A 23691-nucleotide genomic window follows, 5' to 3' on the forward strand; every position below is an offset into this window, starting at 1 on the left:
ATGAGCGGATGATTTATACGCTTTTTGGCATTGTTTTTATATAGTTTTTAGTAGGATCTAGCTACTTTTTAGTATATTTTTAGTAGTTTTTAAGCAAAATTCACATTTCTGGACTTTACTATGAGTTTGTGTGTTTTTCTGTGATTTCAGGTATTTTCTGGCTGAAATTGAAGGATCTGAGCAAAAATCTTATTTAGGCTGACAAAGGACTGCTGATGCTGTTGGATTCTGACCTCCCTGCATTTGAAATAGATTTTCTGGAGCTACAAAACTTCAAATGGCGCGCTCTCAATTGCGTTGGAAAGTAGACATCCAGGGCTTTCCAGCAATATATAATAGTCCATACTTTGGCCGAGTTTAGATGATGATTCCATGCTGCATTCTGGAGTAAAACGCCAGAAACACGTCACAAACCAGAGTTAAACACCAAAAATACATTACAACTTGGCGTTTAACTCCAAGAGAAGCCTCTACACGTGTAAAGCTCAAGCTCAGCCCAAGCACACACCAAGTGGGCCTCGGAAGTGGATTTCTGCATCATTTACTTATCTCTGTAAACCCTAGTAACTAGTTTAGTATAAATAAGACTTTTTACTATTGTATTTACATCTTTGGGATGACATCTTTTGAATATATCTCTGGACATCTAGTTCTTAGATCATGGAGCTGGCCTCACGGCCATGCCTAGACCTTTTCACTTATGTATTTTCAACGGTAGAGTTTCTACACCCCATAGATTAAGGTGTGGAGCTCTGCTGTTCCTCATAAATTAATGCAAAGTACTGTTGTTTTTCTATTCAACCAAGTCTATTTCTTCTCTAAGATATTCATTCGCACCCAAGAACATGATGAATGTGATGATTATGTGACGCTCATCATCATTCTCATTTATGAACGCGTGACTGACAACCACTTCCGTTCTACTTGCAAACGAGCTTGAATGCGTATCTCTTAGCCTCCTGATCATGTGATCAGGGTCTTCGTGGTAGAAGTTAGAATCCATGGATGGCCATTCTTGAGATCCAAAAAGTCTAAACCTTGTCTGTGGTATTCCGAGTAAGATCTGGGAAGGGATGGCTGTGACGAGCTTCAAACTCGCGAGTGCTGGGCGTGTGACAGACGCAAAAGGATTAATGAATCCTATTCCAGTATGATCGAGAACCGACAGATGAATAGCCGTGCTGTGACAGAGCATCTTGGACCATTTTCACTGAGAGGACGGGAAGTAGCCATTGACAACGGTGATGCCCAACATACAGCTTGCCATGGAAAGAAGTATGACTGATTGGATGAAGACAGTAGGAAAGCAGAGGTTCAGATGGATAAAAGCATCTCCATACGCTGATCTGAAATCCTCACCAATGAATTACATAAGTATCTTTATCCTATTTTATATTTTAATTATATTTTAATTGTCAATTCACCATGACCATTTGAATCCGCCTGACTGAGATTTGCAAGATGACCATAGCTTGCTTCAAGCTGACAATCTCCGTGGGATCGAACCTTACTCACGTAAGATTTATTACTTGGACGACCTAGTGCACTTGCTGGTTAGTTGTGCGAAGTTGTGAAGAAGAATTAATATTATGAACGTGCGTATCAAGTTTTTGGCGCCGTTACTGGGGATATGTTTGCAATCTCGTATTCGTTTCCGGTAACATCAGTGCCAAGCTTTTGGTCCGGCAACAACACCAAAGAATGAACGATCACAATTTTGTGCACCAAGTTTTTGGCGCCGTTGTCGGGGATTGTTCGAGTTTGGACAACTGACGGTTCATCTTGTTGCTCAGATTAGGTATTTTTTTTTCAAAAAGTTTTCAAAAACCTTTCAAAAAATTTTTATTTGTTTGCATTTTTCTAAAAATAATTTTCGAAAAATACAAAAAAAATTTTATAAAATCATAAAAACCAAAAATAATTTTGTGTTTCTTGTTTGAGTCTAGTGTCAAATTGTAAGTTTGGTGTCAATTGCATGTTTTTCTTTTTTCTTGCATTTTTAGAAAATTCATGCATATGTTCTTTATGATCTTCAAAGTTGTTCTTGATGATATTCTTTGTTTGATCTTGTGAATTTCTTGTTTTGCATTGTATGTTGTTTTTCATATGCATTCTTGCATTCATAGTGTCCATACATGAAAATTTTCTAAGTTTAGTGTTTTGCATGTGCATCTTTTCTTAAAAAATTTTCAAAAATAAGTTCTTGATGTTCATCATGATCTTCAAAGTGTTCTTGGTGTTCATTTTGACATTCATAGTGTTCTTGCATGCATCATGTGTTTTGATCCAAAATTTTCATGCATTGAGTCTTTTTTCATGTTTTTCTCTCTCCTCATTAAAAATTCAAAAATTAAAAAAATATATTTCCCTTTTTCTCTCATAAATTTCGAAAATTTTGAGTTGACTCAGTCAAAAATTTTTAAAATTTAGTTTTTTTTTATGAGTCAAGTCAAATTTTCAATTTAAAAATCTTATATTTTCAAAACTTTTTCAAAAATCAAAACTTTTTTATTTTTTCTTAATATTTTCGAAAATTTCAAAATGATTTTCAAAAAATTTTTTTATTTGATTTCATATTTTCAAAAACTTTACTAACAATTAATGTGATTGATTCAAAAATTTTAAAGTTTGTTACTTGCCTATTAAAAAAAGTTCAATCTTTGAATTTTAGAATCATATCTTTTAGTTTCTTGTTAGCCAAGTAATCAATTTTAATTTTCAAAAATCAAATCTTTTTAAATTTCTTTTTCAAAATCTTTTTTAAAATAAATTTCAATCATATCTTTTTCAAAAATCAATTTCAAAATCTTTTCAAACTTCTTATCTTTTCAAAACTGATTTTTAAATCTTTTTCAATTAATCTTATCTTTTTATTTTTAAAATTCTTGTCTTTTTCAAAACTACCTAACTACCTTCCTCTCTCTAATTTTCAAAAATCTCCCACCTCTTTTTCAAAATTCTTTTTAATTAACTAATTATTTTAAATTTTAACTTTAAATTTTTCTAAAAACTTTCGAAAATTGTTTTCTCTCATTTCCTTCTATTATTTATTTAATTACTAACACTTCTCTTCTACACATAATTTGAACCCTATCCTCATCTTTGTGTTTGGATTATTCATCTCTTTTCTCTACACTATTCTTCTTCTACTCACATAAAGGAACCTCTCTGTACTGTGACAAAGAAGATCCCTATTATTTTTCCGTTCTCTTCTTTTTCATATGAGTAGGAACAAGGATAAGAACATTCTTGTTGAAGCAGATCCTGAACCTGAAAGGACTCTGAAGAGGAAGCTAAGGGAAGCTAAAGCACAACTCTCTGGAGAAAACCTGACAGAAAATTTTGAAAAAGAAGGAGACATGGCCGAACCCAATAACAATGGTGGAGCTGCAAGGAAGATGCTTGGTGACTTTATTGCACTCTCTTTCAACCTCTGTGGAAGAAGCATCTCAATTCCTGCAAAGTTTCTCTAATGCATCAGAATTGCAAGTTTTATGGAGGGATACAACAGCTTTTAAGGGAAAGTCAATGGTGAGTAATACAACAGCTTTTAAAGTCTTTGCAATAAGCAACGACATAGCACTATTCACTTCTCTATCTATAGTCATTGTTCTTGTTAGTATCATTCCTTTTAAGAGGAAACCACATATGAGACTATTGAGTATAGCTCACAAGGTTATGTGGGTGGCTATTGCATTTATGGCAAGTGGTTATGTTACAGCAACATGGGTGATCTTGCCACATAGTGAAGGGATGCAGTGGCTATCTGTGATGCTGATAGCACTTGGTTGTGGCTCTCTTGGGACAATCTTCATTGGTCTTAGTGTGATGCTGGTTGAACATTGGCTGAGGAAATTCAAGTGGAAAAAGACAAGAAAGGAAGGTGCAAATTCTGATGGAGAGAGTCAAAACTCAGATGTTGAGAGCTCTTATTTACATGGCTATCATTCATATTGATTAACTTAATTTGGTTCATAATGAAAATAATTTGTCACCATCCCTATAATAGTGGCCAATGTGTATACATTCCAAAGTATTTCATACAGGAATGCCTAGAAAGCTACTTGATCTTAATCTATTGTTATATATAGTATATAATATATATAATATATGGTATTACAAAGTTGCTTAATTTGAATTCAAAATTGTTTAAATTCAGATTTAATTCAGAATTGTCCAACCTCATAAAATTAGGAATAGAATAGTTCTCTTTACCAATTCATAGCACTCCATGGGAATACTTTGACCCTGTATACACATTTGTATATTTGGTCTATGCAGGGTTTAGTTTTACCATTTCTTAGTCTTCAAATTTATTTGCTTAAAACTTTATTTGTTTAAAGTAGAAAGCTGAATGTTCTACTTAAGTAACAATGACTAAGCTAATAAAATAGTTGAGCACAAAAGAGGGAAAAAGAAACTTAAATGAGAGAAACTATAGGCATGATCATAAATAAATAATTAAATACAATACAAATCCATACAATATATCAAAGTCTCTGCTGCAGAAAAAGAATAGGTTAAATGATAATGCACTAATGCCTAAACAACTAGGGATTTCCAAAAAAAAAACATAATAAGAGATAATACATTCAGAGTGCTAAGAGTAACACAACCAAAAATGTAGCAAAGGGAGCCATAACTGCTGAACTACTAAGCATAATAGAGGCTGAATCTTCTTCTATGCTATCATAAGGAGATGAAGCCACTGGGGAGAAGGCTTCAGGCGAAGGAGACATCGGCAACGGCGAGATACCTTGAGGTGCAAGCAAAGAGGGTGGTGGGGATTCTGGAACTGGATGATGTTGTGGGGACATAACCTCCACAAGAAGCTTCTGTCCTCTGCTACAATGATGAGCGGTTCCACTGATGAAGTAGAAGGCACCAGGGCTATCAAGATTGAGAATGCTCTTGCCGTTGTCAAAGGCTGTGATGGGGTTACTTGCGTCACAGTGAAAGTAGTCCCATTCCTCCACACTTAGAACTGAGTCATTCTCGTACTCAAACACTGCAAAAAACAAAGAAAATTAACGTTCAGAAGTTGCATAAGTCTAAGTGCAAATGCCATAGATATAGAGATAGATATATACCGAGAGAATCTCCAACTTGGAACCTGTTTCTTTCAGCCCAATGGGTGTAGAATGAAGTGTCAGTGGGATCAGGAACAGGCCAACCAAAGTGATCACCAACTTTGAACTCCCTCGCAGCTGTGGTACACAGGATGATGAAAAGAATCACACATTTAAATAGATGTCACATGCTTTATCAAGAATGGATGTTGAAGAAGCAAAAAGTGGTGATAAACCAAATGCAAAGTGCAGGGTCTGTATATATAAGCACAAGAACATGATAGTGATTAGAGTGTGTTTAGGTAGTTATACATAGTGGGTAGTTATTAAAGTTGAGACTAACGTGCGGCCATTATTGGTGGGTATAAGTTAATTTGGTCAAAGAATGGTCAACAATCAAGGTCACATCTTTAGTGGTTTTGGAATATGGCCGCTGCTATAGCTAATGTGACCATGCATGCAAGTTGCCACATACTCTTTTATTTATGAGAACTAGAAGTGGCCCGTGCATATGCGCGGTGAGATTATAAATATTTTAATTTTATTGTCAACTAAGAAGTGAAGGTTACGTTGATCACTATGTTTAAGGCTGGAAAAAATATGGGGATTCTCTTGTAACTCCAATCTAGTGTCTCTAGTGAAATCCAATAAATTAACCTTATGATGCTTTATTTTAAAACCAAAAAAAATATTAATATCCGAAGCAATGCAAAAACAATGGAGAACTACTCCTATTATAGAAGCAGCAGTGTCAAGCTTAATGGTTGAAAGATTAAATTTTATTCCCAAAAATATTATTCTTAGAAATATAATGTCTAGGAATGAAATTACTTGGAATATAAGATTTTTATGTTTGTTTATAAAACTTGATGTATTGGAATATTATGTAATAATCTTAGGAATGACTAAATTTTTGTTTGGTTGAGTTTAAATTTCTTAGTCATATTATGTAATATGTCAAAATTATCCTTATTCATTCAAATTAAAATATTAATGACTAAAATTAAATATAAAGCTAATTAAATATTATTATTTTTTACATTATTTTTTTAATTTAAAAAATATCTCTAATAATAAATTTACTAAAATACCCCTAATAATAAATATGTTTAGATAAAATTATTATTGATTCTAATTTTTTTTGAAATTTACTAAAATACTCCTAATATCAAATATCTTTAGTTAAATTGTTTATTGGTTCTAATTTTTTTAAATTTACTAAAATACCCTTAATATCAAATATGTTCAAATAAAATTATTATTGATTCTATTTTTTAAAATTTACTTAAATACCCCCAATATCAAATATGTTTAACTAAAATTATTGATTCTAAATTTTTTTAAAATTTACTTAAATACCCCAATATCAAATATGTTTAACTAAAATTATTATTGATTCTATTTTTTTTAAAATTTACTAAAATATTCTATTATTAATTTTAATTTTTTTAAATTTACTAAAATACCCCCAATATCAAATATCTTTAGTTAAATTATTATTGATTCTAAATTTCACTTAATAACAATATGTTTAATTAAAATTATTATTTTTTTACATGTTGAATTTACAAAAAAACTTCTAATAAAAAATTTATTAAAATACCCTTAATAAAAATATGTTTAATTAAAATTATTATCGATTCTAATCTTTTCAAATTTACTAAAATACCCCTAATAACAAATATCTTTAATTAAAATTAACATTATCACAATTAAATTTACTAAAAAAGCATTACTATTATGCAAATGAAAGTTACAAAGAAGTCTCAAAAGTAAAAATTACTAGCACTAATAAGCATACATGCACAACTCTTATACAAGAACACAAACACATCAACAAAATGAAATCAATATTACAACCTCACAAAGAAAAATTATTTCAATTATTGAGTGTGATGTCTTCTCCTCCATTGGTTTCACATTTCTTGTGCAAGTTGATCTCTCCATCTACTCCAACATAGATTGGTTTATTTCACAAGATTCTTTTGGAGCCCAACTGTGGTCAGACTTCAACAAAAGCAATCTTCAAATCTCCGTTCTTAGTTACAATCATCAGGCTTGTATCACATTGAATAGCAGCTCCATCTATGGTTCTTTTGCTAATCATCCTTGGCACCAAAATGCTCAGAAGAAACCAGACACCAAAATAATCTCCAACATGGTTAGAGAAAACAACAATGATTTCACCATATAGGCATTCATCTGTATGTAAGCCAGAGGTAGCTCCTCTGCATCCATAAAGGCATGACAACAGACCAAGTGTTATGAGAACCAATTTCTTTACCTTCTCATTATCTCTCTTTATGTACCTGCATAACAGATAGGGAAAATGTAACAAGCAGAAGATTTGTCTGTGCATCATTTGTTATAAAAGAGATACAACTTTCCTCCATGCATATATCAATGTGATGGGAAATTTAACTGACACATACATAATGGCAAAAGAACTGCTTAAGAACAGGAGCAGTTGTCATAATATTGGAACAGGAAAAACTTTGGAAACAGAAAACCTCTAATCAAACAATCTTGATGAAAAATAGAGGTATAAAAGGGAAACACACTTCAAAGAACAAGATTTTGCCATTTGAATTTTAAATGATGGGGAAAAAAAGAGAGAAAGATAGAAAAGGAAAAAGAAATGCTTGTTCCAGACATAATCATCCTAGAAAAAGGAAGCAACAGTTCGGAGGAAAGAAAAAAAAAAATAGCAAACATGTTCTTTCAATTACCTCCTGCAATTCAAATATCAACATCTCGTCGATGAGAGCCTTCACGTTAAACAAACAGCTACAATGAAACTAACCAAATAACAAGCCTGACCAAACACATTATCTAAATCATGTACGCAAAAACATTTACTTAGTTACTTACTCAATCTTTTGAATGACAGGAGATGATATATCAAGAGTAGACCAGAAATGCATCACTGGCATAGAAATGACAGCTTCAGTTCTTACTTTTTCAGCTTCATCATGCAGACCCATATCTAAAACTTCAAGAACAACACTGCTGCTCAAGTTTGGGCCTAGCTTGGATAATACTTGAAGAGAAAGGCATTTTGCTTTCCATGGGCAATCGTTATCAACAGCAGGTAGCATATGAGTCCAAGGAAGTTTAAGCACTACACAAAGGTCTTCACGGTAACGCTTATCTTGAAATTGATTGTAGTACCAAAATTTACATTTTTCCTTTTCGAATTCATTTTTTATATATAAACTAACATTCAGATTTATCAAATCAAGAAAAAATAAATCAAAGTTCATTGTGGTTTAGAGAATTTTACATGCACATTAATGGTAATGCACTAATGCTCGTTCACCTAGTTATCCTTCAATCTAATTCAAGACTTTATTCAAATCACTTGAATCAAAACATTAACTGCACATAGGAATTATACAAGAGTCATTCCACTCCCGAGTTGCTGTTAATAAGAAAGAAAAGAACCGGTGATCACATATCAAATTTAGTAATAGCAGTATGGAAATATCAGTTCTCAACAAATACAATTACAACTGATCCTTGTTCCACTAAGTAAGTTGGCTAATTCAATTTTCAAACAATCTAAAATATATCAACAAACAAGTAAAACATAATAAATAAATTGAAGAAGCATCGGAGGAAAACTTAAAGGGCTTCTTGTTATATGCCAAAATCTGTAAACATGCAGATTGAATAATTGAACAAACTTGCACTATCATACGAAACTGTAACAAATATTACCAGAACATATAAGTATACCAGAACATGCACACCAAAATACATTTTAAAACTGGAAAACTAGATCCCACAGATCCAGTAGCTGAAAATTAGATTGGCACCAAAACAACTTTACATTGTTACTAGTATGTAAAATTCATCAAGACAACAGGATAAAAAAGCAGAGCAATAGTAATGCAAGCTTAGTAGTGCATTGTAGCATGGCTCATGAAGTACACAGCACGGGAAGCCAAATTAAGACAAGATTAAGCATATAAAAATATGTTTTTGTCAGATTCAAGCCAAATTAAGCATGTAAAAATATGTCAAAAGCTTAAACTCTTTATTGAGGCAAATCATCAAACATGTTGTTTGCATGCAACATAATCACAAAGAGCGTATAAGAAATCAAGCAAAATAAAAAATAACTAATCAAATTAGCAGTCTATTGCAGAAAATTAGTGTAATATGATGTAGAAAGCATAAAAAGAATCCAAACCTTAACGAGAGATTCAAAGAGAATTCGCGGAGATAAGCAATGCGAACATGAACTTGAAAAAGAGAAGGAAACCAGTCTTCCGTTTAAGGTAACGGTGGCACCGGTGTAGCTCCGATGGCGGTGGCGTTGGTGAAGCCTCCACTGATTTGGGAAAAAACTCAAACCTTAATATGAGATTCGAAGAAAATTCACAGAGAAAAGCAGTGCAAACATGAATCGGAGAAGATAAAGAGACGAATCTTCCGTTTAGAGTAACGGCGGTGCCGGTGCCGGTGCTGGTGCCGACTCCGGTGGCGGTGGCGTTGGTGAAGCTCACTGATTTGGGAAAAAACTGCTCTGCTAGGGTTTAGTTCTTCAAAAAAAATGAAGAAGAAGTAAAATATAGTATTAAATAATAGGAGTAATTTAGTCTTTTTGTTTCATTATTTACGTTCCATTCCCATTGGAATGAAAGATAACCAGAGGAGATAAGAATTGAATGAGTGGTAATTCAATTCCAAGGAATAAAAGTTACCTTAGAATGTTTTTTTTAATTTTGAACCACACATAGGAATTTCATATTCCCATCTTAAAATTTCTGGGAATGTTCTATAATTCCTCCAACCACACCCACCCTAAATAATAGAGGCCTTCCAGTACAATTAGTATCAAAACTTGAAATATTGGAACTTTTCTCAACTTCACCATTCACAAATGCACCATCACTTCGCGGCCCAAATTTTCTAGCACTATCAACCAAGTTAAAATCTTTCTCAGCAAACAACTTCTGGGTTTCTCCATAAACACCACAATTTGGATCAGAATCTGAATGAACCAAAATTTCCCCAACCTCACCATTCACCATTGCACAATCATCATCATCATCATCACAAACACCATTTTCCAAACCACACTTTCCACCACTAGAATCAACCAAGTTACAATCTTTCTTCACAAGATTAACAAGCAAATAAGGTTAATTGACAAAAGATACCAAGTTTGTTGAGAGAGAAAGAACAGAGACCAGAGACACAGCTCCGAGACGGTGACGACGGTGACGACGCAAACCACGGGCGCGCAAACGGCAGCAAAGTCACAAACCTTGGGGAGCAACTGGCGCCACGAAGTGAACCGATGGAGAATAGGAGATGCACCGTCGTTGTTCGGACCCTTGGAGGTGCTACTGGCGGTGGGTAAGATTAGACGATTCCTTCACAGGAAAGGAGAGGAGAAAGGGTAGAGGAGAGGATAAAGGTTTGCAGAAGAGTAAGAGCAACACACCAAAATTAATTTTATTCTAAAACTTTTGCTTTCAAGTTTCAAAGTATTTATGGCTCACCTATAGAGGGACCTGTAGTTTGAACTCTTAGAGTTTACACTAATAAGAAAACAATTAATAGTTGAATATGTATCACCCGCTTCTAATACACATTAGTTGTATAATGGTTTACTGCAGGATATACACATTGAATAATGAAGTTTGCTTAGAATTATTCTGGTAGTATTTTACATTATTCTGTCTCTCAGTCTCTGAGACTAAACATGTACACCAATGGCCATCTCTTTTCTCCTGTGGGCCTAATGTTCTCCTGTTCTGCATAAAATGGCTGGTTGATTCTTTGATTTTGTGTGTGTGTGTGTGTGTGTGTGTGTTTGTGTATACCTGTATATACTGTTTGTTCTCTCTCCTTTTTGTTTGGTTTAGTTTGTATCTTTTTCTTCATAGTTTTTCTCCTTTTTGTTTGGTTTAGTTTGTTGGATCAACATGTATTTGGTTTCATACTTTCATTAATCAGTTCTTAATATGTATTTTTATTTTTGGTCAGCAGTTTTGTTATTGCTTTTTTTGTTGTTCTGTATGGTAGGTAGATCATAGTTTCAACTAAAATTATTACCAGGATTATGTCTATTTGAAAGAAGTTATTTACTGCATATCAAGCATGGGTTCAGGCCATTGGTTTAAGACAATCATTTGATTAAGAAAATCAAAACAAAGTAGATCAAAGAAATCAAAGATACAGCACACTTTCTTTGTGTCAATTTTACCTTCATTAATAACTCATCCTAGTCCAGGATTTCATTGCTGATAATGCCTGTTTGAGTAATAATTCGTCTACCAATCCTCCTAATTCAAATGATTCTGCTAATCCTAATCCACCTAGTTCGAATAATAGTCAGTCACATGGTTCTTCTAATTTATGAATGTATTTGTTGATGGATCTGTAATTAACTAATTACCCAGGTTAGTGTTTTAGTGTTTTCTCTGTTTTCAAATTTATTGTTACTCTGTTTAGTGTTTTCTAATTGCTCCTTGGCTAGTGTTTTACACTTTTACTGGTTTACTGGTTGCTGATGGCTCCTAATTTTTTTTGTTGACATTTGCTAATGGCTTTGATTTGTAGTTGCTGGCTCCTAATTATTGCTGGTTTTGCTGGCTTTGTTTGTTGCTGAATGTTGGTGGCAGAATTTAGATATGGTCATAATTTTTTGATTTTTCAATGTACTGTGGCTGGTCTTTACTTTCGTATCTGGTTATGGATACTTCTTTGTTTTGTAGTTGCTGGTTTTGCTTTGATTTGTAGTTGCTGGCTCCTAATTATTGCTGGCTTTGTTTGTTGCTAATTAATGCTGCTAATCCTAATCCTAATCCACCAAAGCAAATTTGCAACAAGTTCTTGCGGATTTTGTTAATTTTTTATTATCCTGAGTTGCTGATTATTTGACATAATGTTGTTGCTGATCGTCTGAAATAATATTGATTGAGTTGCTGGGTTTACTACTTTACTGATTCTGAGTTGCTGCCTATTAAGTATTGAACTACTGATTTTGTTAATTTTTTATTATCCTGAGTTGCTGATTATTTGACATAATGTTGTTGCTGATCATCTGAAATAATATTGTTGCTGTTTTCTGATTTTCTGATTTTGAGAGTTAATTTTATTGATGGTTAATTTTTTCTGATTTTCTGATGTTCCAGATCCTGACCATGCAAACACAAAAAATTGGTTAGTATATTTTCTTGTTTCAAGTTTTTTGTTTCTTTGAGTATGTAGTCTTATTTTTGGAATTTATTGTGAAGATTGCTTTAAAATAGAAGGTTTGGGAAGACCTGTCCCTTTTCAGTTGTATGTGAATCCTGGAGAGGTACCATCATACACACTTTTAAAATTTTTATTATATTACACCTGTTAATTATGAATCAAGAATTAATTTTTCTTTAAATTTGGCGCAGGATGTGAAAGCGAAGCTATTGAAACTCTTTAAATCAATCAGTCATTCCTGCTGTATCATTTCAGCTTCTGGACATATATCAACAGCAGAATTCAGCAACCTGAACTCAAATAATTCTGGTACATATGATGTACAAATAAATAATCATTTATTCCATTTATGTTCTTCTCATTTCATTTATTTACATGCCTTTCTTAAATCCTTGTGCAGGGACACTTTGAGATTCTCTCCTTGACCGGAAACTGTGTGGGTCAAGAAGATGGTGCATCTTGGTGGCTGAACGTCATGCTAGCTGGGCCTAATAGGATGGCGTTTGGTAGCATCTTCATCGACAGATTGATAGCTGCTGACACCGTAGTTGTAAGAAACTTTGCAACTTATTTGTAACTTCTGTCGTGTTGTATAGAACTCACTAACTTTGTAAGTTTTTTTTTTAATTTTTCCTTTAGCTTCTTATGATGAGTTTTAAGAAAGAAAATGAAGAGAACACTGAAATTTCTGAGGAAAAGAGCACCAAGAAAAATGATGAAGCTGAAACTTATGAGGAAAAGAGCGCCAAGGAAAAGAAGAAGAAAAAGAAGAAGAATAAGAAGAAAAAGAAGATGGCCACCTCTACAACTGGTGGTCTCTTTGATTTTTTTTGGACCTGGTGGTCAAAGGGAAAATAGTTCCAATGCCCTCTGTTAATTTTCTCAAATGTTTTCCATTTATGATTTGAACTATGCTTATTACATTGATAATTCAGTTTTTCTTTTCTTTTTTTGTGTACGTTGATTGTTTATACTCTATCCAATTTTGAATTGTGCTTCGGAACAGAACATTGATCATTGTATGTAAAGATTGTGCTTTGACCTCCATTGATATCACTATTGATTCTGAAAACTTACTCTAGAGTATTTGATTGCACACACAAACTTTGTCTGCCATTGGCCAATGGCGGATTGCATACATAAACTTTACCAGGGGCGTAAATAATGAATCGTTGTATTAATATTATATTGTTTTATGTATTTGATTTTGTGGAGTTAGCTAAGAATGGGAGTGGACATAGAGACTCGGTCCACTTTTAAGACTTTTCTGTTAACATAACGTATAATGATGAATGTTAATTAAATAAGGTTGAGCCTAACTGGAGCAACATTCTTGTTTGTTTGCAGTGAATATTAGTGCCTTGAAACTTTTAGTATCATAGAATTTAATGCGCACAGCACAAAATGCAACAGAACTGTGCCAAATTCTCAATGTAACTATAAAAGTTCACAGGTGATATAAATGTAAGGCTATGTTGGTATGATGTTCCTTTCAAAACGGTCCTTTATTCGTCATGATTTCTTAAAAAAACAACCAGCCCTGAATTTTTTCATAACTGAATGTATCTTATAGAAGCAATATCAGATGATTTGCTTTAAAAAAAAAAAAAAAAAAAAAAAAGAGGAAATCGAGACACAAACAAGCACATTTGTGTTTATCATGTGTTGTATATATTCAGTTACGTAAGCCTGTAGCATAAACGCCATAAGGCCATACGTGAATTTTAGGATAAAGACACTATATACATCAAATTGGTAGGTATTCAAATTAGGAGTGAATGGAGGAATCTTTTTTTGAGTGACACCGCCCAACATCCTGTTCACATTAAATAGACTTGCAAAATGCATCCACCATATGATAACTAGGAGAAGTAAATTGGTGCCTTGGCCTTGTCTACAAGATGTACAGGGGTTTCTAAAGGCGGGCCGGAATTTTCATCGGCGCTGTTGGTTGCAGATCTGGCACGTGGTGGCAGATTTCGCATTTGCATAGGTACATTGCTCACAGGACCAATGATTATCGTCGGTCATTCTACTACTAGCCATGCTTGCCCGAAGAGTTCCCTTTCCTCTTCCACCTCTCCCCTTGCTGCTCCCTGCTGCATTTTTAGAGCTTGTCGCTTTGCTTGAAGCAGCTCCATTACTATCCACATCAGATAAACCATTCTCTAAAGCCCTAACCAAATTCTCAAAGTAGTTTCTAGTTACACTGCCAAAACAAAATAGGTTCGATGATCATAACTGAAAAAACTCGTTAATAAAAACAGGCAACAAAGCAAATGATCAACAAAAACACAAGCAATATCTACCTGGTTAATCCAGCTAGTTTTGTGCGGAAGTCATTGAATTCTTTAGATGGGCCATCAGTATTAAGGAACTACTGTAGTTCCTTTTCAGCACATTGATGAAGTCGCTCCAAACCAGATTCTGCCTCACCTGATGAAAAAAATGGACTGGAAAATCAAACTTGCAGGAACCACTTCAAATGCAAGACGCTGCTCCTAATTAAATTCAGGTTGAGAATAAAACCTTGCAAGTACTCAAAAAACTGTTTTTTAGCATGTTCATGCTCAGGCAAGTAATATCCATATGCATACGTCCACTTCAGCACCCGTCCGCATTCAACTATCTGTAAACATGAAATAGGGATTAGGAAACTGCCTTTTCACAACAGTAAAAAATGGCAAGCAAACTATAACACTTATTTACCTGTAGCCAGGCCTCAGTTATGAACTTAAGCTGTGACTCCGGCTGGCATTGTGTATCACTAAGTTTTTCAATCTGCCAAAAAACACAAGGATTCCATGGTGATTTTATGATCCTGGCAATCCCATATTAAGCTCTACTTAGAAGAATGAAGATTCTAGAGCAGCAGTTTAAGAGCTTCTAAGGTAAACAGACTCTTGACACTGAAATAATCAATGGACTACAAAAGCAGCAACATGTACTACTAAAAAGAAAAATGTGCAATCTTATATAACATTCTTTCTGAAAGAGTTGCAAAAGACAGATACAAGCTAATGCAAAATATAGCAAATGTTATGTAACATACATGAACAGTTTGCATCTGGTGTAGATCTGCAAGAGCTTTTTGCCTCGACTGCCATAGAAAGAAAATTAATCATAAAGCATATAACATAATAAGAATACTAGCCAAATATAAAACTAATCAATGAATTTAGATATGTGAAGAAAACATTTTCCTAGAATACTGATAAGTATAAAGTAGTGCGTACGGATTGACTGCTGGCCCATCGCTCATAATAATGCGTGTACCTCTCCAATGAATTCTTTGCCATTTCTCTTCTTCTTTCAGTTTCATCATACTACATGGAACAAAATTTAGATCATCAGCAGATATTATTTGAAATATAATTGAGGGGAAGAATGTGCAACAATAGTCTTTCTGTGCCCCATACCACTCCCTCTTGTTTTGCTGCCTCATATCGATTGCAATCATAAAAACCCCCAGTCCTTTCACCATGATCTGACCATGCACCGAGGCATAGCCTAAGATAATATATCATAAGACTCAGTGAGCACCCACATAAGCTTGAAGCATTTGAAAATAGAGACACATAAAAGATGAAAATAAATATAATTCATTATTAATCCCCAGAGAATATATTTTAAAAAAAAAACATAATATTACAAGGAATAAATTTAAGAAGTGTATACAAGACTTTAATCACATATTTGAAAGTTGAATGGAAAAAATGGACCCCAAACCGAAGCAACATTTTCTTGCTTTTTAGGAACGTCCGTTTTAAAGTAACTCAATGTTGATAAGGAAGAGAGGAGAATGGGCCAAACATCTGAACTCGTCATTCGAGAAAAATAATCGGAGATTTGGATGATGAAACGTGGAACCAAACATGCACATAATCTTCCAATCCACATTGGCACATTGAAAGATTCATCATAGTTACTATTTCATCAAGTTCCATATAATAGTAACAAAATAGGCCCATAAGATGTTAAGCATAGGTACCACTTAGTATTTTGATATGCAACATACTTTTGCTGAATCAAAAAAAAAAAAAAATGCAACATAGTTTTGGGAAATGGTATATGATGTTTGTGACACCCCAATGCCACAAATAACCAAACATGATATAATAATCAGCAAATTGTGCAATTTAGCGTCTGCAGACTTTTAAGTTTTAATTGATGAGACAGTAGCACAGGAATTCGGTTAAAGAATAAAGACAGAATATTCTTATTCTTTAAATATATATTTTTTCTCTGTACATTCGTTCTACAATGGAAACCTATAGTCATAGGTTAGGTATGGTTGATGGTTGTGCATTATTGTCACTGAGATACTCACCGGTGAAGGAATATTGCTGCCATGCCACTGGTGACAGAATCAGCAAGACGCGACACCACATTAATACTTTGGAATCGATTCATCACATTCAGAAAAAGAAACTAAGATTGTTCCTTCACAGCTACAAGCTCATGTCCTCTGGCAAGCCGATACTTAGAAAATATAGGCTGCACATTCACAATGTTTACACTTTACACCATTAAGCGGATACACAGAGAAAAGGCAGGTAGAAACATTAAGCAGAGATTTTGTGATATAAGATGATGTTAATTTTCACATTTCAATATGTACAGACGGGACATGCATTAAACAGATCATAACAATCAAATAAGTTTACATGAAGACATGAAATTGGAAGCTCGAAAGCGTCAAATCTTTCATCAGAATAACAAAAAACAATAGAATGAACGAGGTTATTGGTGTTACCTTGCAGACATAAAAGCCATCCCAAAGAAGACAGCTTTAACAGATTGTCTCTGTCCCACATAATCGAAAGCCAATGGCAGCATTTCATGAAGGGTCAGAAAGGCCATAACTCCACCAACTGGAATCATTATAAAACAAATATGCATGTAAAACATGGATGCTAAAAATCTAACTGGGGCATCTAGAAGACAACAAGTTGTGTTTGGCGAACCTGATCCAAGCAAACCCTCCAAAATCTCAGGATCTAAGCTGCTAGGGAATAGATAGGCTACAAGTGAAAGAAAAGAAATCATCACAGTAGGTTCACCTTAGTAAATTCACAATATCTAAAATTTCTAAGTAACAATCACAGCTATGGCCTATCGGGAGATTTGAAAACAAAACAAAAAATACTGTATTTCTTGGAAAATAATGTGTATCTAAACACAGTAAAAAATTTATTCAAATGAAACTTAAAATATTGAACAAAAGAAAATATCATAATGACCATTGCTCTTCATTCATTTCTAATTGCATCACTGAAATATATCTACCATGTCTACAGTAAACAGGTTCTGTCACAAGATCTATACCTCTGGGATATTGTGCAGAGCAATGGCCAACGCCAAGTTGAGGCCAACACGAAGGCCCTATGGAAAGGAATCATGAAACAAATGTCAAATGGAAGCAACATTAACAAGCATATCAGCAATTATTAAAGCAATAATTCAACAATTGTTGATAAAAGTTGCAGTCTTGCAGATGAATATGCACATGAATAGTTTGTTGGGTACCTTAATTGAACCAAGGAACACTGCCATTCCCTCTGGAAAGTTGTGCAAACTTATACCTGGTAAATGAATTAAGTAAAAATTAAACTTTAAAGACACTGAAAAATACATTTATAGAGACAAGATGACGATCATACCTACTGCGGTAATAATTCCACTGAATCAAACTTGGCGGATGCTTTTTCATGATATCTTTGCCTCCTCCATCCCCATTTTTCCAATTTCAAGGATGCGATAATATTCATGAAAATTTGATATCTCTATGAAATATACAAGATGAGTGGTGCAATGGCAGTTTGCAAATTCAACAATAGAGCGGAAACAGTACAATCATTTGATATAAACCTTTCTACTCTTGTCAGTGGAAATGGGAGCAAGTGTTGGCTCAGGGATAAAATTGGCAACAACACCAAAGAATAATACGCCAGCAAAAAACTACAGGAGTGAGAAGATAAAAACAATTTAGTCAGCTAAAATGAGAGAACATGACATGAATCACCAAGTAGTTAAGTGCAGAGAAAGAGAAGGTTACCCACCCAGAGCTTCCCTTTGAGGAAGCCAAGTGAGTTGAGAGCATTATGAGCAAGGTCAAAGAAGGAAATACTAAGCATCAAACCAGCTGCATAACCCTTCATTGCAAGGAATGAAATGAAAGGCATTTTCAGTTAAGCAAATCAACAAACATCATACATGCATTCCAATTCCGAAATTTGAAGCGAAGAAAGGGGCACCTGTAATAAGCCAAGCATCTTCAAATTAGGAGCTGGATTGATCACTACAAAAAGGGCACCTGTAAAAGAAAAAGGAGCACGTGGGTGTGAAGCTGAAGCTGAAGACGAAGAACACTAGAGTTGTAAAAGTGATTAGAGAGAGAGAGAGAGAGAGAGAGAGAGAGAGAGTACCGAAGGAAGTACTGAGGCCACCAAGAAGGGAAAGAGCAAGAGCTACTGCAACCTGAGACTGAGAATCCATTGCCCTCTCTCTCTCTCTCTCTCTCTCTCTCTGAACGGAGGTTCACCTAAAGTTTTTTCCCCTTTCCCGCCAAAGCACTAATCACAATCAGAGAAAGCCTTCGATTCACTATCAGGCGCGCCCTCACCTCCGATTCACCTTCGCCACTCACCTTCCCTACTCACCGTCGCTCCTTCACCACTCACCACTCACGACTTCGCCACTCACCGTCAGCTGCGCCCTCCTGCATTGATCGTCAGCTGCCCCCTCACCATCCTCGTCTCTGCGCTCACATCGTGGAGAAGGTATCTATAGATTTCCGTTTGGTTCTGAAATTTGGGTGGTTTCGGGTTCCAATTTTAGGGTTTTTAAATTGGGGGTTTGGTACAATAATCTGGTTTATATGCAATTGTGCATTGTGAATTGATGAACAAGCCATGTATTGTTGATGAACATGCATGCTATTTATTTATTTATTTATTTCCATCCGCGTCTACTCGTTCTTCTTGCCACTGCGCATTCTGGTTCCTTTCTTCGTTGAATCTGCTGCTGGGGTTGGAAGTGTGGAGGAAGTTTAAGATGTTGCCTTTGAAGATTATCTGTGTTTACACTTGGCTTTCTATGAATCTAGCTGCTGTTTGATGTCCTGTTATATTTTGCCATTTGGTTCTGTTTTGTGGAATCTCTTTGTTTATGGGTTTTACTTTTTAATTTGGTTTATTGGATGCAGATGAGTGTTGCGTGTACACATCCTGGTTCATTTGGAAACTTGTGTATACTTTGTGGGCAAAAGTTGGAGGGTGAATCTGGTGTGAAATTTGGCTACATACACAAGGTATGCACATCAATGATGCACAATAGTTTGTAGAATTACAAATTTGGCTAGTGTATTTGAAATAATTGTCCCTAATATAAATAAAACATAATATGCTAGTGTATTCAATAAGTTTACAACAATGAATCAGGTCCAAGTTATATTGTTGAGGCTCCATGTTAATTCCTACTTTATGATTTATAGGTATTTACATTTAGGGTTTAGGGTTTAGGGTAGTGGATTTTGAACTGCACATACATTTCGTAGTCTTAGGAAATCTGAAATCCTATATATTCCTTTTCAGGGTTTTTATCAGCCGTGTGGTTGAGTTGGTTCAAAAAAACAGTGATGGAAATTTTCTGTATTTGCAGGGACTGAGACTTTATGATGAGGAGATATCTAGACTGCGCAACACAGATACGAATAATTTGCGTAGTCGTAGCAAGTTGTACTTAGTGCTCGATTTAGATCACACTCTATTAAATTCCACTCATCTTGCTCATTTGAACTCTGAAGAGTTGCATTTAATTTCCCAGGCAGATTCTCTTAGAGGTATATGTCATTCGATGTGCCTTGCTGTTGATATGTATTTTTTTTTTATATCAAAAGACCCTGATATTCAATGTGAATGCTAGATGCATGCTATAGTTATGCTGTGTTCTGATCAGAATATCTGTTTGTCAAATTTTGTTATGCTGGCAGATATACTTTTTGGATTTTGTTTGGTAATTTCTGGACATATGAATGATTTCTTCGTGTTTAGTGTGTCACTATGTTGATAAACACAAAGATGTCTTGTTATTTTGCAATTGCAAGGACCATGTTGCATATATAATCATCTTTGGAATAGCGTGTCACTATAAAACTAAAGTCATGTCCTAAAACTGGCATTTCTTAAATTGTTGAATAGTTTGGCATGTTGCTAACTTGATTTCTTGTATTTTGTTAAATTTGGGTCATCTAGACTCACTTGCATTCTTCATTTTATGATGTGTGTATTTTCTAACAACTATTAGTTGATTACTTTATTTGACGCCATTTGCTTGGCCTCGTGGGTTTTTATGGCTCTTCATTTATGTTGCATTTCTGAATTTATATGTAATAAATCAACTAGGTGTTTCCAAGGGTAGCCTTTTCAAATTGGACAAAATGCATATGATGACCAAGTTGAGGCCTTTTGTCCGCACATTTTTAAGAGAAGCAAGTGAAATGTTTGAGATGTACATATACACCATGGGTGATCGACCCTATGCATTAGAGATGGCCAAGCTGCTTGATCCTCAAGGAGAATACTTCAATGCAAAGGTGATTTCTCGAGATGATGGCACTCAAAAGCATCAGAAGGGTCTTGATATTGTGTTGGGGGCAAGAAAGTACTGTTGTAATTCTTGATGATACAGAACAAGTAAGTGCATCTACACTTGTCAAGTAATGCTGAATTACTTAATTCAAGTGCTTCATTGTCAGAGTCTTATGTTTAATTTAGCTGTATCTTTCCATCTTAATGTCGGTGCTAATGATGTAGGCATGGATGAAGCATAGAGATAATTTGATTTTGATGGAAAGATATCACTTTTTTGGTTCAAGTTGCCGGCAGTTTGGTTTCAATTGCAAATCTTTAGCTGAATTGAAGAGTGACGAAGACGAAGCTGAAGGAGCACTTGCCAAAATCCTTAAAGTTCTTAAACAAATTCATTACAAATTCTTTTATGTATGTCATTTTTCACTTTGTCAATCTGAAAAAAAAAAAGTTTGATATCTCTAATATAAAGCTAAAATTGTGTGGTGGTGAATCTTTTGCAGGAGCTTGAAGATATTGCTGAACGAGATGTAAGAGAGGTAGTTATGGTGGTCATATATCCTTTTTCATTGCAAATTTATGGTTAATTTGTAATTCTAATGTAAAACTTTAGTCAATTAGTTTGGTTTTTACAATCAATTCATTTTTTCCAGATTTTAAAATCAGCTCGAAGGGAAGTCTTGAGCGGATGTGTGATTGTTTTCAGCCGTATTTGTCATAGAGCATTACCATCACTCTGGAAGATGGCTGAGCAGTTGGGAGCCACTTGTTTAATGGAACTTGACCCCTCCGTGACACATGTGGTGGCTACTGATGCCGGAACTATGAAGGCGCAGTGGGCAGTGAAAGAGAAGAGGTGGTTGGTTCATCCCCCGATGGATAGAGACTGCAAATTATTTTTGGGAAAAGCAACCTGAGAAGAACTTCGTCCTCAAGAAAAGGCAGTAGTAACTAGTAACTATTCTTGTAGCATCATACACTTTGTTATGTTCATAGTTTGTTTAGATGTTATATTCTTGGACTCTTCTTTTGTATATATATATATATATATATATATATATATATATAATACAAGTCCATTGTTTAATTCTTTACTATATTGTTAAATTATAGTGTTATTGTCTGTGAGTACTAAATTTTAGGGGTTGAAATTTTATTAAAAAATTTAAAATTTCTATATTAGTAACTTTAATATATATTCTCAAGAATACAAGTTAGCTAAATCGGTTAATTATTAATTGAAAGTTTTTTTTAAGTTTATATTATACTAATGATAAATTGATAATGATGTAAGTAGACGTAAATATAGAGGTGTTTTAAGTAATTTTATTTTAGATAGATATATCTCAAAGGAATCTATCTTTTATTCTTGTCATTTAAGAAAATCATCATCTTGGTATTTGTCTCACTTCCACTAAATTTTTATCCTTATTATTTTAAATTTTATAATTATGTTCTAATACTAAATAAAATTTTAAAATGATTCTTACTGATAGTTTCTAGAAAAAAAAAAAACCTAAAATGTTTTCTTTAAAAATATTTCAAAATTCATCCAACACAAAAGAAAAAGATGATGAACACAGTGGTTAAAATAGAAAGAATTTGAAAATAATATGTATAATTAATTATTAATAAAATAAAATATTTAAATAATTAAAAAAACATTAAAATATTTTATTTAAAAAAATTAAATTTGTACTTTAATATCTATAAACTTTTAAGATATTAATATAAGTGTCTAACAAATATTTGAAATTAGCTATGTATGTGTGTTTTATGTCCGTGTCTATGTTACGTATATAAAAAATCAATTATAAATTTTTAAATAGGAAGAACTTAATTATAAATTTGATGAAATTATAGAAATCGATAATAATTAAAATAATATAATTCTAGGTATATATGTTAAAATTACTCATTAAAATTAATCATCAATATAGAAGACATATTGAAATGCAAGTCACATTAAAAATGAGTTAAATTACACATGTATTTATACACAAATATATATTAGTTGACAATTAATCAAAATGAATATAATATCTCTAATTACAATTAAAATTAAAATTGAAATATAGTTATATAGTTTTTTTTTATACTAATATCTAATTATATTTTTATATATAGAGAGAAAAATATTATTTTCAAATAGCAAGCATAAAAATTATTTTTTTTTATTTGTACAATAAACTTAACACCTAATTAAATATAAAAGTATACACATTAAAATTTTCAAGTTTTAGATAATGAATTTAAAATTAATTATTACTAAAAAATTAAACTCTTTTCCATAAAAATAATAATTAAAAAATTTATTATTTGAATTTTTTAATATACGGAGACCTTAGCCTTTTTAGTCGACGATAACTTTGTCTTTTACGACTTTCTATTAAAAAGTTTATTAAACTTTTTTCCATAAAAATAATAATTAAAAAGTTACATTACGAAAAGTCATGGTTCAAATTTTAAAAATAATATCTTTTATAAATTATATATAACAAAGAGTATTTAAAAAAAATGAGACACCGATTTTTCTTGTATTCCTGTTATATAGTATAGAATATAAATAAACGTCTTGTAATTTAAACATAAATAAATTCAGTATATATAAAATATAATTTATAATAAAACGCAATAGTATCTTTTAATTTATATAGTTTTACCAAATGAAAAAAAAGACACTATATTATTGTTGTTATTGTTGGGAATAAGACACCATTCCCCCTTGAGAAAACACCTTTGACAGAGAAATAAAATAGACACAATCACAACACAAGAATTTAACGTGGAAACTCCAATTACCGGAGAAAAAACCA

The 23691-nt window shown here is 33.4% G+C and overlaps 4 protein-coding genes, 1 long non-coding RNA gene and 1 pseudogene across 11 annotated transcripts; 2 read left to right on the forward strand and 4 right to left on the reverse strand.

Annotated features, from left to right (window-relative positions):
• Positions 1-6786: 6786 nt before the first annotated feature.
• On the reverse strand, positions 6787-10638 carry LOC112706685 (serine/threonine-protein kinase ATR). Of its 4 annotated transcripts, none has more exons than XM_025758107.3 (4): positions 9779-10638; positions 9265-9616; positions 7941-8490; positions 6787-7378 (listed from the first exon to the last, which is right to left on the reverse strand). In XM_025758107.3, exons 3-4 carry the CDS (start codon positions 8330-8332, stop codon positions 7072-7074), a joined length of 699 nt encoding a protein of 232 aa, XP_025613892.1. In that variant the 5' UTR covers positions 8333-8490; positions 9265-9616; positions 9779-10638; the 3' UTR covers positions 6787-7071. The 4 variants fall into 4 exon arrangements, with proteins under 4 accessions (XP_025613892.1, XP_072057782.1, XP_072057781.1 ...); XM_072201681.1 differs by having other exon boundaries at positions 7941-8190; positions 9779-10623; XM_072201680.1 differs by lacking the exon at positions 9779-10638 and having other exon boundaries at positions 7941-8190; positions 8353-8490; positions 9265-9637.
• On the forward strand, positions 10110-13356 carry LOC112706686 (uncharacterized). Its single transcript, XR_003155836.3, has 6 exons — positions 10110-10509; positions 12221-12248; positions 12323-12387; positions 12476-12593; positions 12685-12834; positions 12924-13356. It is a non-coding gene; the product is annotated as an uncharacterized lncRNA (long non-coding RNA).
• Positions 13357-13932: 576 nt separating this feature from the next.
• On the reverse strand, positions 13933-17875 carry LOC112706684 (probable E3 ubiquitin-protein ligase ARI7). 3 transcript variants are annotated; one of them, XM_072201679.1, is made up of 12 exons: positions 17814-17875; positions 17613-17669; positions 17252-17308; positions 17041-17158; positions 16615-16781; positions 15704-15794; positions 15561-15610; positions 15337-15384; positions 14994-15105; positions 14814-14913; positions 14594-14720; positions 13933-14493 (listed from the first exon to the last, which is right to left on the reverse strand). In XM_072201679.1, the coding sequence occupies exons 5-11, from the start codon at positions 16695-16697 to the stop codon at positions 14662-14664; spliced, it is 543 nt and encodes a 180-aa protein (XP_072057780.1). In that variant the 5' UTR covers positions 16698-16781; positions 17041-17158; positions 17252-17308; positions 17613-17669; positions 17814-17875; the 3' UTR covers positions 13933-14493; positions 14594-14661. The 3 variants fall into 3 exon arrangements, with proteins under 3 accessions (XP_072057780.1, XP_072057779.1, XP_072057778.1); XM_072201678.1 differs by having other exon boundaries at positions 14994-15065; positions 15521-15610; XM_072201677.1 differs by having other exon boundaries at positions 15521-15610.
• On the reverse strand, positions 16736-17997 carry LOC140173173 (zinc transporter ZTP29-like). Its single transcript, XM_072200178.1, has 7 exons — positions 17952-17997; positions 17814-17869; positions 17613-17669; positions 17434-17491; positions 17252-17308; positions 17041-17158; positions 16736-16781 (listed from the first exon to the last, which is right to left on the reverse strand). Exons 1-7 carry the CDS (start codon positions 17995-17997, stop codon positions 16736-16738), a joined length of 438 nt encoding a protein of 145 aa, XP_072056279.1.
• Positions 17998-18000: 3 nt separating this feature from the next.
• On the reverse strand, positions 18001-18851 carry LOC112705160 (zinc transporter ZTP29). 2 transcript variants are annotated; one of them, XM_072201683.1, is made up of 4 exons: positions 18713-18851; positions 18542-18600; positions 18347-18439; positions 18001-18245 (listed from the first exon to the last, which is right to left on the reverse strand). In XM_072201683.1, the coding sequence occupies exons 1-4, from the start codon at positions 18780-18782 to the stop codon at positions 18141-18143; spliced, it is 327 nt and encodes a 108-aa protein (XP_072057784.1). In that variant the 5' UTR covers positions 18783-18851; the 3' UTR covers positions 18001-18140. The 2 variants fall into 2 exon arrangements, with proteins under 2 accessions (XP_072057784.1, XP_072057785.1); XM_072201684.1 differs by having other exon boundaries at positions 18111-18245; positions 18343-18439.
• A 20-nt stretch (positions 18852-18871) lies between these two features.
• On the forward strand, positions 18872-21962 carry LOC112706683 (RNA polymerase II C-terminal domain phosphatase-like 4; annotated as a pseudogene).
• The last annotated feature ends 1729 nt before the right edge of the window (positions 21963-23691 follow it).

The sequence above is a fragment of the Arachis hypogaea genome, chromosome 8, assembly GCF_003086295.3.
Source record: "Arachis hypogaea cultivar Tifrunner chromosome 8, arahy.Tifrunner.gnm2.J5K5, whole genome shotgun sequence".
Classification (NCBI taxonomy): domain Eukaryota; kingdom Viridiplantae; phylum Streptophyta; class Magnoliopsida; order Fabales; family Fabaceae; genus Arachis; species Arachis hypogaea.

What these genes read in the sequence shown, in the direction of transcription:
- LOC112706685 (XM_025758107.3), bottom strand. Translation starts at nt 8,332, where the DNA reads ATGAACTTTGATTTATTTTTTCTTGATTTGATAAATCTGAATGTTAGT. An exon ending in CCTGTCATTCAAAAGATTGA is followed by an intron (nt 7,379 to 7,940) that starts GTAAGTAACTAA and finishes TCTGTTATGCAG; the next exon opens with GTACATAAAGAGAGATAATG.
- LOC112706684 (XM_072201677.1), bottom strand. Translation starts at nt 16,675, where the DNA reads ATGTGGTGTCGCGTCTTGCTGATTCTGTCACCAGTGGCATGGCAGCAA. An exon ending in GCAGCAATATTCCTTCACCG is followed by an intron (nt 15,795 to 16,614) that starts GTGAGTATCTCA and finishes ATATTATCTTAG; the next exon opens with GCTATGCCTCGGTGCATGGT. An exon ending in GTTTTTTGAGTACTTGCAAG is followed by an intron (nt 14,721 to 14,813) that starts GTTTTATTCTCA and finishes TTTTTTCATCAG; the next exon opens with GTGAGGCAGAATCTGGTTTG.
- LOC140173173 (XM_072200178.1), bottom strand. Translation starts at nt 17,997, where the DNA reads ATGAAAAAGCATCCGCCAAGTTTGATTCAGTGGAATTATTACCGCA. An exon ending in TGTTCCTTGGTTCAATTAAG is followed by an intron (nt 17,670 to 17,813) that starts GTACCCAACAAA and finishes TCCTTTCCATAG; the next exon opens with GGCCTTCGTGTTGGCCTCAA. An exon ending in CTCTGCACAATATCCCAGAG is followed by an intron (nt 17,492 to 17,612) that starts GTATAGATCTTG and finishes CAATATTTTAAG; the next exon opens with TTTCATTTGAATAAATTTTT.
- LOC112705160 (XM_072201683.1), bottom strand. Translation starts at nt 18,782, where the DNA reads ATGGATTCTCAGTCTCAGGTTGCAGTAGCTCTTGCTCTTTCCCTTCTT. An exon ending in TGGCCTCAGTACTTCCTTCG is followed by an intron (nt 18,601 to 18,712) that starts GTACTCTCTCTC and finishes TTTCTTTTACAG; the next exon opens with GTGCCCTTTTTGTAGTGATC. An exon ending in TCCTCAAAGGGAAGCTCTGG is followed by an intron (nt 18,246 to 18,346) that starts GTGGGTAACCTT and finishes TCACTCCTGTAG; the next exon opens with TTTTTTGCTGGCGTATTATT.